This window comes from Mastigoproctus giganteus, chromosome 3, assembly GCF_048544385.1.
Source record: "Mastigoproctus giganteus isolate SK-2022 chromosome 3, ASM4854438v1, whole genome shotgun sequence".
Taxonomy (NCBI): Eukaryota; Metazoa; Arthropoda; class Arachnida; order Uropygi; family Thelyphonidae; genus Mastigoproctus; species Mastigoproctus giganteus.
The window spans coordinates 239,090,007-239,105,151 of NC_143577.1; the positions used below are offsets into that span (position 1 = coordinate 239,090,007).

At 32.1% G+C, this 15,145-nt stretch overlaps 1 protein-coding gene across 1 annotated transcript in view; it reads right to left on the bottom strand.

The window, feature by feature from the left end:
* Positions 1 to 5,147: 5,147 nt before the first annotated feature.
* Positions 5,148 to 15,145, bottom strand: part of LOC150088923 (ubiquitin carboxyl-terminal hydrolase 19-like) — a 337,177-nt gene continuing 327,179 nt past the window's right edge. The window contains 2 exon segments of the mRNA XM_090370360.1: positions 5,148 to 5,458; positions 11,811 to 11,968. Coding sequence (XP_090226486.1) covers positions 5,148 to 5,458; positions 11,811 to 11,968 — 469 coding nt within the window.

Sequence of the window (15,145 nt, forward strand, 5' to 3'; positions counted from 1 at the left end):
GACAACCTTAAAAAAGGATGAGGTAAGTTTGAGTGTATGTGTGTGAAGAAGCATGTGATATTTTGATATAGAAACATACTCTGGTTATAGATCAGGATACATGGCAATAGAAATCCATAGGGATAGTCTTCCTTATAACCCTCCCACCACAAAAAAAAAAAAAAAAACTACAGAATTACAAAATACTTTTTAAAAAATATACAACAATTTAAACTATTTATTATTATGTACATAAAAACTTTAACAACAAATACAGTTCTTTGGATTTATGAGATGCCACTGATAAATACTTTGATATTATTATAATAATAATAAGATACTCTTCCCCCCCTTCTTTCCTCTTTGTTGGAAAATTGGATTGCTCCCAGAAAATATTTTGCATTGTATGTACCATCAATCAAAGGAAGTACAGGTAATGAAGCATAACAATTCTAATAGCAGTGCTGCTATGGGGCGCATAATACAGACCTATAACCATTTAATTATAAGATAAAATATTAAAGAGCCGAACAGCAAATGCAACAGGCAATAACTAAGTAGTCATCTCCCACATTTGTATTTCAAAAATTGAAATAAATGTATTTAAACAGAAATCAGCTCTCATGAACATTTTACACCGTGGTATGCAACTATATGATAAGCAAATTACAAGCTATTCCCAAAATCTTTTCTAATAACTAGGTCTAAATCACTATGTAAAGTGATATGACAATTTGCTAAAATCCAAACATTTCTATACAGTGGCAAAATTTTGCAAATCAGACATCAAAAAATAATAAGCAAATTTTTACATTTTATAGGATAACAGTCTCAATTTTTTTTTTAAACACCAAATAAAGACTACCCAAATTAGAAATAGTTATTCTAGAGGTAACTGGGAATATATATATACAGTGGAACTTCTCTATTACGAACTTCTATTTAACGAATTTCTCTATATTACAAATTTTTTCGCAAAACATTGCACCTTGAAACGAAATTACATGTAAAATTAACCCCATATAACGAAGTGTTAGTCTCTCTGTAACGAATTTTTAAGAAAATTAGTAAAAGCATTTTTGAAGATTTTCAAGCATTTACTGCTAAACAGCCGCTCAAATATACTGCCTCCTTCCTTCTCAAATTGCGCATTAGCATCTGGAATTAAATAATAGTCCTTTTAGTGAACACTTGTGGCCATTGACGCCCGTAGGAGGGTCTCTGTTTCATTTTTGTTACAGTTATTAAACCAAATGGGTTTTCTTAAAAGTGGTCATAAACTTTACAATAAATAGGGTAGATTTGTAAACTGATGTTGGCTCACGGGAAAACAAAATTCGCTGCAGTAAACCTTTAGCATGCTGCGGCGTCAATACATAGAATGCTACCATAGTCGGTTTTTAGTAACACCTACTGAGTGACATTCGCTTCTCACCTCAACTGTACCACGTGACCTTCATGTCAATCATTACATGATATGTCCGTTCTCGTCTAACTGGACTCCCAGTAGATGGTTTTCATGAATTAAAAAAAATTTTTTTTTTATTTCATTCGTCACCAATCATATAGGCTATATGCTCTTGTATTTTTTTTTCTGAAAAGTAACATACAGCATACGTTAATCATAAATTTTCTTTCGTGTATATATGAATGAAAGCGGAATAAAAGAAATTCACAAAGTCGTATATTTCTTCAAAGTGAGTGATACTGTTGAATTGGCAAGGGAACATCATTGAGTAGGCGGTACTAACAATTCACTATATAGCCAGCGCAGCGAAGTTTCCGGTGTATGTATTGGCAAGAGCTACAGTAGAGTAATTTTTACAATTGCAGAAACAATGTCGAAGAGAAAGTGTTTAAGTATTAATGATAAAGCAAAGATTATGATATTGACCAGGGTTTTAAGAAAAAAGATGTTGCGGAGAAATATGGCATATCTGCAACCAGTTTATCTACGATTTTAAAAAAATCCAGAATCAATTTTAAATGCAATTGAAGGAGGAGCAGACAAGAAGCGAATTAAGTTGTGTATATACAAAGATGTTGATAAAGCTGTTCTAAAATGGGTGTAAATGATACATGAAAAGAATATCCCAATAACGGGCCTAATAATTAAGCAACAAGCTCTGAAATTTGCACAGTCCCTTGGACATACAGAATTTAATGTGAGCACTGGGTGGCTGGATAAATTTAAGAAGTACCACAGAATTGTGGAAAAGGTTATTTGTGGAGAAAGTGTTAATGTAAGCAAAGAAGATTGCAACAGTTGGAGGAACAATACCTTAAAGAAGATTTTGGAAGAATATGAGCATAAGGATGTTTTTAATGCTGACAAAATGGGTTTATTCTTTAAATGTTTACCGAATAGAACACTTGCTTTTAAGGATGATAAATGTTTTGGCGGAAAACAAAACAAAGAAAGAATCACTGTGCTAGTTGGAGCAAATATGACAAGAAGTGAAAAATTAAGACTTTTAGTCATCGGAATATCAAAAAACCCAAGATGTTTTAGAGGCACAAAATCTTTGGAAATTGACTACATTAATAAAAAAGCATGGATGACAAGTGATATTTTTGAAGAATGGATATTAAAACTAGACAAGCGTATAACAAAAGAAAAAAAGAAAATTGTGTTGGTAACTGACAACTGTCCAGCACATCCTGCCAAACTTAAAAGTGCGAAGTTGTTTTTACCACAAAACGTAACGTAAAAATTCCAGCCAATGGACCAAGGCATTATTAAAAATTTTAAATTTCATTATCGAAAGAGAATAATAATGAAGATTGTCAGTGCGTTATCAGAAAATAGAAACTTGGAGATTACAATTAACCTTAGAGATTGCATCTCTGAACTGGCAAAAGTTTTGGACAAACGATGTCACTGAACACACTATTCAATATTGTTTTTCGAAAGCGGGATTTGCATTGAATACAGAAGTTGAACAATGACTGGACGAACAAGATGAACTGCCCCTTTCACAACTGAAAAACTTTTGGACATTATTAGAATCGTCTGGAAACATCGAAAATGAAATAACACTGGATAGTTATGTTTATGTAGATCACAGCAGAACATCCAAATGAAGATGAAATACTGCTGAACAGTGTTAGATGCAACCATGATCACAAAGAAATTAACGATGACTCTGAAGACGCATCAGAACAACCCGTAGAAAAGCCAACTCACGAAGAAATGATTAACGCTTTTAGAACGGTGCATATAGATCTACAGTTTTCTTTGAGAATCAGACAATTTTTTAATTGTACTGTGCAAACGAAAATTACAGATTTTTTTAATTTGTGATATTTACCGGCGAAAATTGTGTAAACGTAATTTAAATAAGTATGTTTTTGAAATAAAATACATTAAAAATAAATGTAGATTCGTTTTCATTTTCTAATTAGATAACAATTTCTAATAAAAAAGATATTCTCTGTATAAAGAATTTATCGAATTCGTTATAGGGAAGTTCGACTGTATATTTTTATATAACACTTCAATTTAAATTTGACAACATTTCTATTAAACATTGTGGAATTAACTTGCATACATTTATTTTTCATTGTAAAAAAAAAACAAAAAAAAAATTTAGTTTCTGAGACAACAAAAAAAACAAACTATTTTTTCACTCTATCAAAGTGAGTCCAGATGTTCATTAAGACCTTTCAGAAAAAGCATGAACATAACAACAGAAAGCTATATCTATATAAAAGTGTTCACCAAAATTCCATAAGGTTAAATGGTGGCAAAAAACTTTACCTGTAACCCGAGTCCTGAGTTATGGATATAATAACAAATTAAAATACCAAGGAAAGCATGCAGCATTTCAGAAATATTAATACTTTATTAGATTACAGAAATTATTATAAACAATCAAGAAATCTTATATGAGTTTTATTATTGCATAAAAATTGTAGCCTATTAAAAGCAAATTAACAAAAAGTTCACTATCTCCATTCATAAGAAAAATACAGAGAAGACTAATAATGAAATCTGAAACAAATAATTCCAAGCAATATTAAAATAAGTGTTATATTAAGTTTATAGGAACTTTTGAAGCTGATCAAGATCTGCTTAAATATGGAAAGAAGTTTCCTTTTGGTGATAAGGGAATTTTTATGTATAGTTTGCACATTTAACAGCCTTATGTTATATACCTAGTGATAAGGGGTTTTGAATGTCATAACTGCAGCGATCTTAATACCATTCAAACACCAAATTCTAAACACAACCAATATTATATTTTTTTCATAAATACGAAATACACTACACAAACACTCACATTGTAATGCAGCCTTTCAGCTTGGTTTTATTCTTTAAATTCGTTCATTAGCAGTAAAGCATGAATTCGTTCATTACTATTCTATTGTATTCATTGGTCATAACTAAAAAAAATTCAAAGAAATAATTTTTAAAACACAACACCCATAACTTGATTAACAGATGATTCAATAGTTCACATTAACTGAAATGTATTGTTACAGTATTTCAATATACAGCATAGCTTTAATGAAGCTAAACAATTCCTACGGTTCTATCAAGTTCTGCTTTATTTCATTAGAGTTAAGTTTTTAGTTCCAGAGAACACAAACTTACAGTACTGGAACACAGATAGGTATTTCTCATTTTTTATTTTCAGGATGCAAGAATCATCAATTGAAATCTGAGTGAGCACCCCCTTAAAGGTCAACTCAGTGATTAACTAATCATATTTCTTAAAAATTTTCCAAATCTCATTATCCCACAGAAACTAATTTCGGTTAATATGCTCAAAGTCAAATATTAATTAAGTTGTATGTAATTCTCACAAGATATTGTTAAGACATGCATATCAATTAATGGATGCTCTTACTATACCTAATTATAATATATTCAAATATTCCATATATCAACATATGTTTTAAGTGCTATTTATTCAAGATAAGTGTAAAATTTTTTTCTATACTACAGTCCTCAGAAAAGAAATCAGTACATAAAATAATTACAAGACTAAAGTTGGTGAAAAAGTGGCAGTATATGATACCATATATTAATACTGTACAACATGAACCTGGATACTGATTTAATACCGCAATGTTAGATGTCAAAGAAAAAAGAATGAAAGATTCTAAGTCCATATGACCACAACTTTACAATGACTTCCTGATCTTCCTATGTTACATTTTCTTCAATCAACAGTGTCCATTTCTGAAACAGGTGAGGAGGCACTACTGTCATCTCCACTGTATGTTAAAATATTACTATCCACTGAATTAAAATCATCAGTATTGCTTTGTTCATTAGCAAGTTCTAAATCTAATAAATTTTCCTTTTGTTTTTGTTCTTTATTTGACATTTTTACTGCAGATGTTGTAAGAGACTGAGGCAATGTAAATGGAACACCTCTCCTTCTGTAAAAAAGCATATATGCTGATCGTGAAACCACGCTGTTTTCATCATTGACACATATTACTTTGCTGTCGTCAAACAAGCGCCAATCTGAAAAAGGTGAAAATAACAGTTTTAAAATTCTTCTCACCATGAAAGCAAAAGTAAATACAAAAGCGAAATAAACTAATGGTTCCATAATGGACATTCCATAATTCCATAATTTGTTAAAATGAAAAAGACCATTTTACTCAGTTATTTTTCATATATTCGAAGGCAACTAAGGTCATGAGGCACCAGCCAATATCATATCTGTAAATTGTGTATTCCACAGTCTGTTCATTTTGCAGGATGAGTAATTAAAGTTCTTTTTAATGTGCTTATTAAAGCATATTAAAATGAACTCCACTCTGGACCATTTCTAGACAAATTTCAATTTGAAATTATGAAGTTATACCAATGAGTAAAAAATAGTACAGTGATAATAGTAATAGTATTTGTCATATTAAATCTGATATCCGAAATCTGATATACAGATTTTGATTACTGAAATCATAGTTCTATTTATAGCTCATATTAAAAAATAGTAGACAATTGCAATACCCATACCAGAGGCAGCATTTGAGACCACAATCTTTATTTCTTAAGCAAGTATATTACATAACCTGGACCACCAGACCAGCAGCAATCAACATTTTGTCTTAATGCTGGTGACTATCATTCTGTGGAGATTATAGGAATCAAAGCTACTGCATTATCCAATAAAAACAACAAATTACCCCCGAATACTTAGGTTATATGCATAACTTTCAGAAATCCAGAACATTTTATGTCCTTGAGGATGTCAAATTTATAAGGTTCTACTGTAATAATAAAAAAAAAAATACCTGTTTTACTGACACAATATAAAATTATGAATGAATTTGAAAAATTTACCTATCAATGCTAAAACTTACAATACAGCTAATTTCATCAATGTGAATAACATATATTCGAGCACTTGAATAACGTATTCAAGTGCTGGTTTTCCACTTCATGCTTAGTGTAAACTAAATATTTATGCAAAGCTGCAACAATAGGAGGTGCAGAGATTTATATAACATTATAATTTAGTATTAATATGACGTTATAATTTAGTTTTAATATGACATTATAACTTCTTTTTATTCCTCTCTGTAAAAGGTAAGGTAAGGTAAGCAGTAGCCATTATCAGTCCACTGCAGGATGGAAACCTCCTCAATGATTCATGTTGAGGGAAATGGACCATAATCTGCCATGCTGGTCCAGTGCGGGTTGGCAGATCGACCGTGTGTTATTGCACTCTCGCTCCTGACCACTTGGCTACGGAAGCTGTTAGTATTCTCTCTGTATCTACCTTTAATACTAATTATATATCAAAAATGACTTTACATTAACATTTATAAATTTATTAGTTAATATCAAAATGATCTGTTCATATCTAAAGTTACCATTCACCCAACATTAACATAGAATTGTGAAAACCTAGAATTAGATAAAATAATTATGATTGCTGACAGACAAGCAAAGCGGCCAGTGGCACCCCTTGCAACTTATAAATTCAGCCACAGACTGATTTATGGTGGTCTTTTCTCATACCAACTGCCATCCATCCACAATGTTTTTTGAGATTTCAGGTAAATATGGCTGTATTTTATATTAATGCATACCCATTGGGCTTTGGGTTCCAATCCCAGTTTGCTGTCAGTACCAAACATAAAATAAATTTAACTTTTAATCACATATTATCAAAATTAATTGGGATATCCAAAAATTGAAAATAGTAAAACTGTTATTGAGACTACAGAAATGGGTATGCACGAGTGATTCATTTTGTATAGCTATCTGTCTGCTCAAAGCCATTGACGAAGTAGTGGAGAGATGGTGAGTGGATGAATGAAATTTTCCACTTCCTCTAACCTTTTTATGTTCCTTTTCAAATTACTCTTTTATTTTTATTTTATTGTTTTTCAACATGGTTCATTAGCTACAGAATCATGCAAATTTAGTACAGGCAATCCCCGTATAACACAGTACTTCTATAACATTGTTCCACTCTAACATGACTCATAAATTGCGGCAATGCTCACACAACATGGTACTTATATAACACGGTTTTGTTCTAACACAGTTAGAGAATTGTGGTAAGCCTCGCAAAACACAGTATTTTTGAGGAGTTTTTGTGTGGGGGAAAAACCATACTATTATGTTGGATGTAATTTTCCAACATTTCCATTCTTTTTTGTGAATCCCCGCTGTCGACTGGCTAGTTTTTATGCAAAAAAATTTGTTGGGAAATTTTTCATCATTACAATATATTTTGGAAAAAATTTATTCCGAATCTACTGAAGTTATGGAAACACGGAAACATTTCTCAACAGTATCGGAATCATAGCTTTATTACTCAAAGGAGTAAAACCGTCAACATTAAATGTGTGTTGGAAAAATGTATGGCCATAGTCAATTCATTCAGTAAATTTGGTCGAACCGTCAGAAAACAGAATCGATGCAATAGTAGAACTTGCTAAGTCAGTAGGATGGGAAGGTTTTGATGATATGGCTACTGAAGATGTTCAAGAATTACTGGTAGAAAAAGAGGCTGGCAAATCGGATTTGGTAAAAATGGCATTGGAGGTAAACCAAAAAAATACAGAAGATGACAGTGCATATGAAAATTCTGAAGTTCCAAATTTTACACTAAAAAGCATACGGGAAGGCATAAACTTAGCCGTTCAATTAGAATCTTATTTTCTGAATGCAGATCCTTCGACTGAAAGGAGCAAAAAGTCAAAAGGGGACTTCAAAAATGCTTAGCTCCATACCATGAAATTTACAAAGATCTATCAAGCAAAAGCAAACAAACCTAGATTACTGATTTTTTAAAAGAGCAGAAGATACATGAAATCTGGATGCTGCAAAAGTAAGTTCAGAAGGTGAAGATATTCTGCAACAGAGAAAACATTCTTGTTTGATTGTGCTTAGCAGCGATGAAGAGGAAGAAAATTAAACGAATGTACATTATTATTTGACATATATGCATCACAGTTTGTAAGATGTTTGTTCAGTTATTATTTTTAATAAAAATTTAGTTTCCGATAGTTATAAAAAAAAATGGTATATTTTTATTAGCTTTTAGAATGTAACCCCCCCCCCCCTTTTTGTACTAGTTTTTAGTCCCATATAACACAATTTCACACTAACGAGATTTTATAGGAATGTAACTACCATGTTATATGAAGGTTACCTATGTATAAGTATAGTGCGAAAGTATCAATAATACATAGCCAAATCTGAATGAACAGAATATTAGCAAAGCAGCATTCGTTTTAAGTTATAACTCATATTGTGAATACCTTCACAACGAGTTGCCATGATATTGCACTACTTCGAATAAGTAACGCTTCACCTGAGGAGAAGACTAATGTTACTTATTCTCAGATGGATACCACCACCCAGATGGCACCGTTTCAGGGCTATTTGGCCCTTCTTTGGTGGGTGGGTAGGTACCCGAGTGATGCAATGATGGCAAAACAGTTATGAAGTATAACTCCACAATATGAGAGATGCCTCGTACTTCATAGGAGTCATACTTCATGTCATAGGAGTTATACTTCATAACTGTTTTGCCATCACTTCATCACTCGGGTACCTACCCACCCACTGAAGAAGGGCCAAATAGCCCTGAAACGGTGCCGTCTGGGTGGTTGTATCCATCTGAGAATAAGTAACATTAGTCTTCTCCTCAGGTGAAGCGTTACTTATTCGAAGTAGTGCAATATCATGGCAACTAGTTGTGAAGATATTCACAATATGAGATAACTTAAAACGAATGCCGCTTTGCTAATATTCTGTTCATTCAGATTTGGCTATGTATTATTGATGCTTTCGCACTATACTTATACACAGTCTAGACTTTTCCATAGCTTGAGGCTTACGCCCTAAATACTTTATATGAAGGTTACCTGTATTTAATTAGTAAAATTAGGATTAAAAAAAAAAAAAATAGGTGGATTGCTAATTACCAGCTAATGCTAGCAACACCAAATACTGCTGCATGTCTGGCATTAAGGCTCTTAGGCCTTAATGCCTTCTATCCAAGTTATAAATACACAGCAAACACTAATCCAAAAATAAATAGGATCATGTCCGAAATATATATATATATATATATATATATATACTATCATTGAATTATATTAAATATTAACATAAATTAAATTATAATAAAGTGAATAAATAAATAAATAATTAGGCGGTCATTAGAGGCAGCAACATGCAATTCCTCCATATGAAGCTGAAATACATCCAATATTATAAATTAAATAAAACAAAAGCCAGTAGTATGGCAAAAACTGTAGAGTGAAAATTAACATAAAAATAACCCAAATAAACAAACGAACGAAAAAAAGAATAGACATAATAGTAGCCCGATAACCCTTGTATAATTTCGACTTTTAAATCCGATTAATAAAAACTATACAAATTTTAGGATAATGCCAATTATATAATAATTTAGCGGTACCCCGAGAGGTACCAGTTCCGAAAGACGTGAAATATCACCAAAAGAGGGTTAAAGGAACTACCAAACGATAACAAAACCAAAATAAATTAAAATAAATATAGACTGACCATCATGCCCCATATCGACAGAGGACCACGAGGCCAATAATGGTCATGGAACCGCTGCATTTCAATCGCTATACAAATCGTCGCCATGGTGAAAAGATCGAAGTACCAATTCACCCTCCCTCCTCCGATTGATCCACCAGTGCAGAGGATTTGCACGGTGGTGGTCCTTATGCAGCGAAAAATAAACTATAGAACAGACAGCACTCTAGAGCAGAGCCACACCACTGACATACTGTAAACTGAATCAGCTTATATAGAAGAAAAAAGGAAAATAGATGGTCAGTCTATATTTATTTTAATTTATTTTGATTTTGTTATCGTTTGGTAGTTCCTTTAACCCTCTTTTGGTGATATTTCACGTCTTTCGGAACTGGTACCTCTCAGGGGGGGGGTACCGCTAAATTATTATATAATTGGCATTATCCTAAAATTTGTATAGTTTTTATTAATTGGATTTAAAAGTCGAAATTATACAAGGGTTATCGGGCTACTATTATGTCTATTCTTTTTTTCATTTGTTTGTTTATTTGGGTTATTTTTATGTTAATTTTTGCTCTACAGTTTTTGCCATACTACTGGCTTATGTTTTATTTTATTTAATTTATAATATTGGATATATATATATATATATATATATGAAATAAGTGATAAAAATGTCGAAAAAAAGAGAATTAGAAAAAGAATTTCAGATCAGATTAATGCCATCAAAATATTAATTAAACATTACATCAGTCTGCAAAACATGTATTCCAGTATTTATTGAACTGTATACCAAGGGAATCAGGAAAAGCCAAATGAAATTTAATAAGAATATGGAATATAGGTATTCAGAGTAAAAGTATACCTATAGAGCCATAAGGCCAAGTATTTAAGTAACCTAAGTTGTACTAGATTGTTATATCCTATAATTAAACACATAATTTATAATAAAATACAATAAAATAATATAATAAAAATAATAAAATGACAAAGAAGCAAATTACTGATAATTTTTTGATTTATTTTTGATTGACTGCTATCTGTCAGGTTAGTGTTATTCTGCCAGTTTGCTGCTAAATTTAATATAGATTGCATGTATAATTTTAGAGTATTTGAACCTAGCTTAACTAGCAAATAGCAAACAGAAACAGACAGCCTTAGCCAATTACTTATTGAATGTATTGAGTGCTGGCCTTGGTCAACGTAGCATTCAATGTATCCTTTTATCAATAATTTGCTTCATCATCATTTTATTTTTATTATTATTATATTATTTTATTGTATTTTATTATAAATTATGTGTTTAATTATAGGATACAATAATGAAGTCCAACTTAGGTTACTTAAATACTTGGCCTTATGGCTCCATAGGCATACTTTTACTCTGAATACCTATATGCCATATTCTTATTAAATTTAATTTGGCATTTGATTCCCTTGGTATATGGTTCAATAAATACTGTAATATATATAGAGAGAGAAAGAGAGAGAGAGAGGGAGAGAGATTCGTTTGAAAAAAGAAAAATGAAAGAGTAATACATTAAACAATAATAATATTAACCAATAAACTAAAATCAGAATTTATTATAATTTTCCTAAGGATTAAATTTATGATGCTGTATAGGGTACAAATGAATAGTAATCAAACTTTTTTTGTCAGACAACTTTTTAGTATACCAATTACCACAAATTCAATATACTAGTGATAAAGTGAATGATATGCTTGTTGCTATTATGCACCCAAATAATTTAATATTTGAAATATACATATCTAATTAAAAATAACACTAAAAAAACTAAAGAGTACATATGAGAAAGGGGAAGGTTTATTACTAACCAACATCACTCCTCCTCGTGTTTTGAAGATTTACACAGCGTGCATGACAAGTATAGTGACCTCCCAATATTCCTCCTTGATGATTAATAACAGCAAACAGATCATAAATGGGTGAAGGTCCAGGAGGTCCACAGAAATAAGGTGTTAAGTTCAAACTTCTGAAACAAAAAAATAAAAAAATAAAATAAATAATGTTAAAAGAGCTGAATCCCAACTTCATGACAGAAAGTAAAACTGTCATATATAATGTGAAACAGACACTAAAGAGTAGTTTACTAGTAGGAGAGACAAGAATGAGAGTGGGAGAGCGCATGACCAAAATATGCATTTTTAATCAATAGTGCATATAAATGCACATAACATGACTATTACTAGCAAACTGCATATTTTGTTAATTCGATCAGTTTTTAAGACAAACTTGGAAAATGAGCCTCCACATTTTTACTTTAATTCTTATTCCATCAATGACATTGGCTAAATAATTATGTTACACATTCAAAGAATGTGTAACATTCTTTGAAAATTCAGTTTTGCCAGAAAAAATTTAATGTTTGTTCAAAATGGCAAAAAATCAAATCTACTGTTAAACTTATGCAATTGTGGATTGCCAATCACCAAAAAGATTTTAATAAGGAAGGCAGTATTTTCTCTTTTTTGTTATTTGTGAAAAGAACATACTGTTCAGAAAAAAAAAACAAAAAAAAAAAAAAAAATCCAGATTGACCAACATGTGAAAACAACATGCGAAAGCAGCAAAATAATAAAAATTAAGGAAAGATTGCCAGATCAGGACAGCACATACACACAATCAGTAGCTGATTTGACTACTGTGATGAAAGTGGAATGGACCAAAATACTGCCTTTCTGTTATCAAAAACTGGTTTAGAGTTGAATGACAAGGATACATAGCACAGTTACGAAGGCTAAAGGTGGATGATATGCTATTATATATAGTGTCAAGAAAAGGTTCTTTGAGATATGCAGGTGTCCATTTACTTTTCTAATATAGTGTATGTACACCTGATGGTATGCCATATAAATTTGTCAAGAACTGATTCACACAGCAGGAAAGAAAAATGAACATTATTACAACGTAGAAGAGAGCAAACATTTGCAATCCATTCCACATGAGCAACAAAAATTTGTAGTTATAGTACAATAATAACGCATTTCATGACCCAAATTTGATCAGATATTAATTCAGATTTATTCTCTGAGGCCATTCCCAAATAATTACACTTGATTATAAAACATCTTATATAATGTTAATTTTAATATAAAAAGTTAATTGTGTTAGATTTAAATGTGCATAGCAAAGTTTTTAAAGTATGACATTCATTTTTGTACATATTCATGTACAAAATGAATGTCATATTTTAAAAAGTAATTATAGAAGCTTAGTAGCTTGTATGATTACTTCCTTGACTGCTTCTGATTTACACTGACAACTCATATTTGCTTTCTTTGTACTGTTTTCTTATTTATCTTTCTCAGTAACCATATAATATAATAAGTAACCATATAATAAGAATGCTATTAATATTGTGTAATAATTGTGCGATTTTTGTATTTAATTTTTAAATGTTAAAAAAAAAAAAAAAAAATTTACAAGAAATTCTGAAAACAAAAATTAAATTTCAAATAGTATGTAATCAGTGATAAAGACCTCTTCTTGTGGCTTGCTTCCTGTGAGAAATCACGTGCCAACAACCTTCAGCATTTTTTCTGATTTGGACCCTAGCCCAAAAAGGTTGAATGTCCCTCCCACTTAACCAGTACTTCAAATTTGCCAAATTTACTTATTCTTCTTCTAGCATCAGTTCTTAAGCAATCACATGCCTACTTCTTTGTGCTCTCAGGAACTCTAACACAGCCTATATCATTGCATTTCCTACAAAGGTTCGTCAATGTCCCTTGTAAGCCCTTCCCTGCTTTTCTGGTTGCTTTAGGTTCCAACAAAAGGAACACAAGAATTAATTCTACCTCTCTTTGAAGCTGTCATCATTAAACTATCTTCTGCCACCCCTTCTTCAACTAAATTAGCAAAAAAAAAAAAAAAAAAAAAAAAAATGTTTATACTCTGGAACGACCACCAGGTCAGTAGTGTTTACAATAAATCGTCGAGACAAATGTTAATCATATTTAGCAGTCAAGGGCTTGAACCCCAGTCCACTCAAAGAGCATGTGCTACTGCACTCACGCTCTTGACCACTCAGCTATGTAGCAATCCGTGCTAAGAAAAATTATTCTAGCTTGTGGACTTTGTAGAACGTCTCCAGGACCAAGAATTGATTGGTGGGCTCTCATATATTTCCTCTCATCATGCCTCAGAAAAAAATTCCACTGCTTTTTTTCTCAACACCATCTCATAGTTAAAGAAAGGCTTCACATGGCCTTTGCATAATGATTACTACCTACATGTGCAAGAATATCATTTTTTATACCCTTAAAAGGTAACTGCTTTACAATGCCACTAACTTTTCCTCATGACAGACATACTCTGCTCCTGGTCTACCTATCCTTATTGCATAAAATATTCTCCTTTTCCATGACAACAGAGTCAAAAAGTAGCAACTTCCCTTGAGACCAATGCCTTCTGTTCTTGGTGACTCTCTCCATGCACCCGGCTGCTTTAGGGAAGGCTCTAGCATTAAGGCAGTTGATAGGTCTCATGGGTTAATTGCTTCTAGGGCAGTGACTCTTTTATTATTAGTAGTACTTTGAATCACTGAAGAAATGAGTGCTTGCCCTAGAAATAAATATAACTGGGAGCTCATCAGAGAACTCAAGTATCTTCTGACCTGCCAAGTGATGCACCTCGGACTTGGGTCCCAGAAAACAATAGTCATGCGCACGGTGCTCTGGTCGAAGGCGACCTAGTTTTAGTGGGAGACCACTGTCAGGGAAATGGGTAACATTTTTTGTAAGATAGGTGGTCCAGAACCAGAGTGTGTTTGCCAGGTGCAACAATTGATGATGTTACAAACAAACAAATTGTAAGATTTTAAGGGAGATAATTAGAGAATTACTATTCATGTGGGGACTAACGATATTAAACGTACACAACCTGGCCATCTGTTGGATAAATATAGGACTATGCTGAAAATATGCCTGGAGTTAAGTCAGAATGGGTGTGTGCCTGCAATTCTGCCCAGACACGATAGGAAGGATTATATGCTGAAAACCTAGTGGATTAACTTGAGACAATTTGGAAGGCTCTGGGAAGGGGGATTTTTTTTTTTTTTTTTTTTTTTATCAGAGTGGCCCACATTTGTAGGTAGAATGAATCTATTTTCCAGAGATGGTATTCATTTGAACAAAGGTGGTGCAAGGGT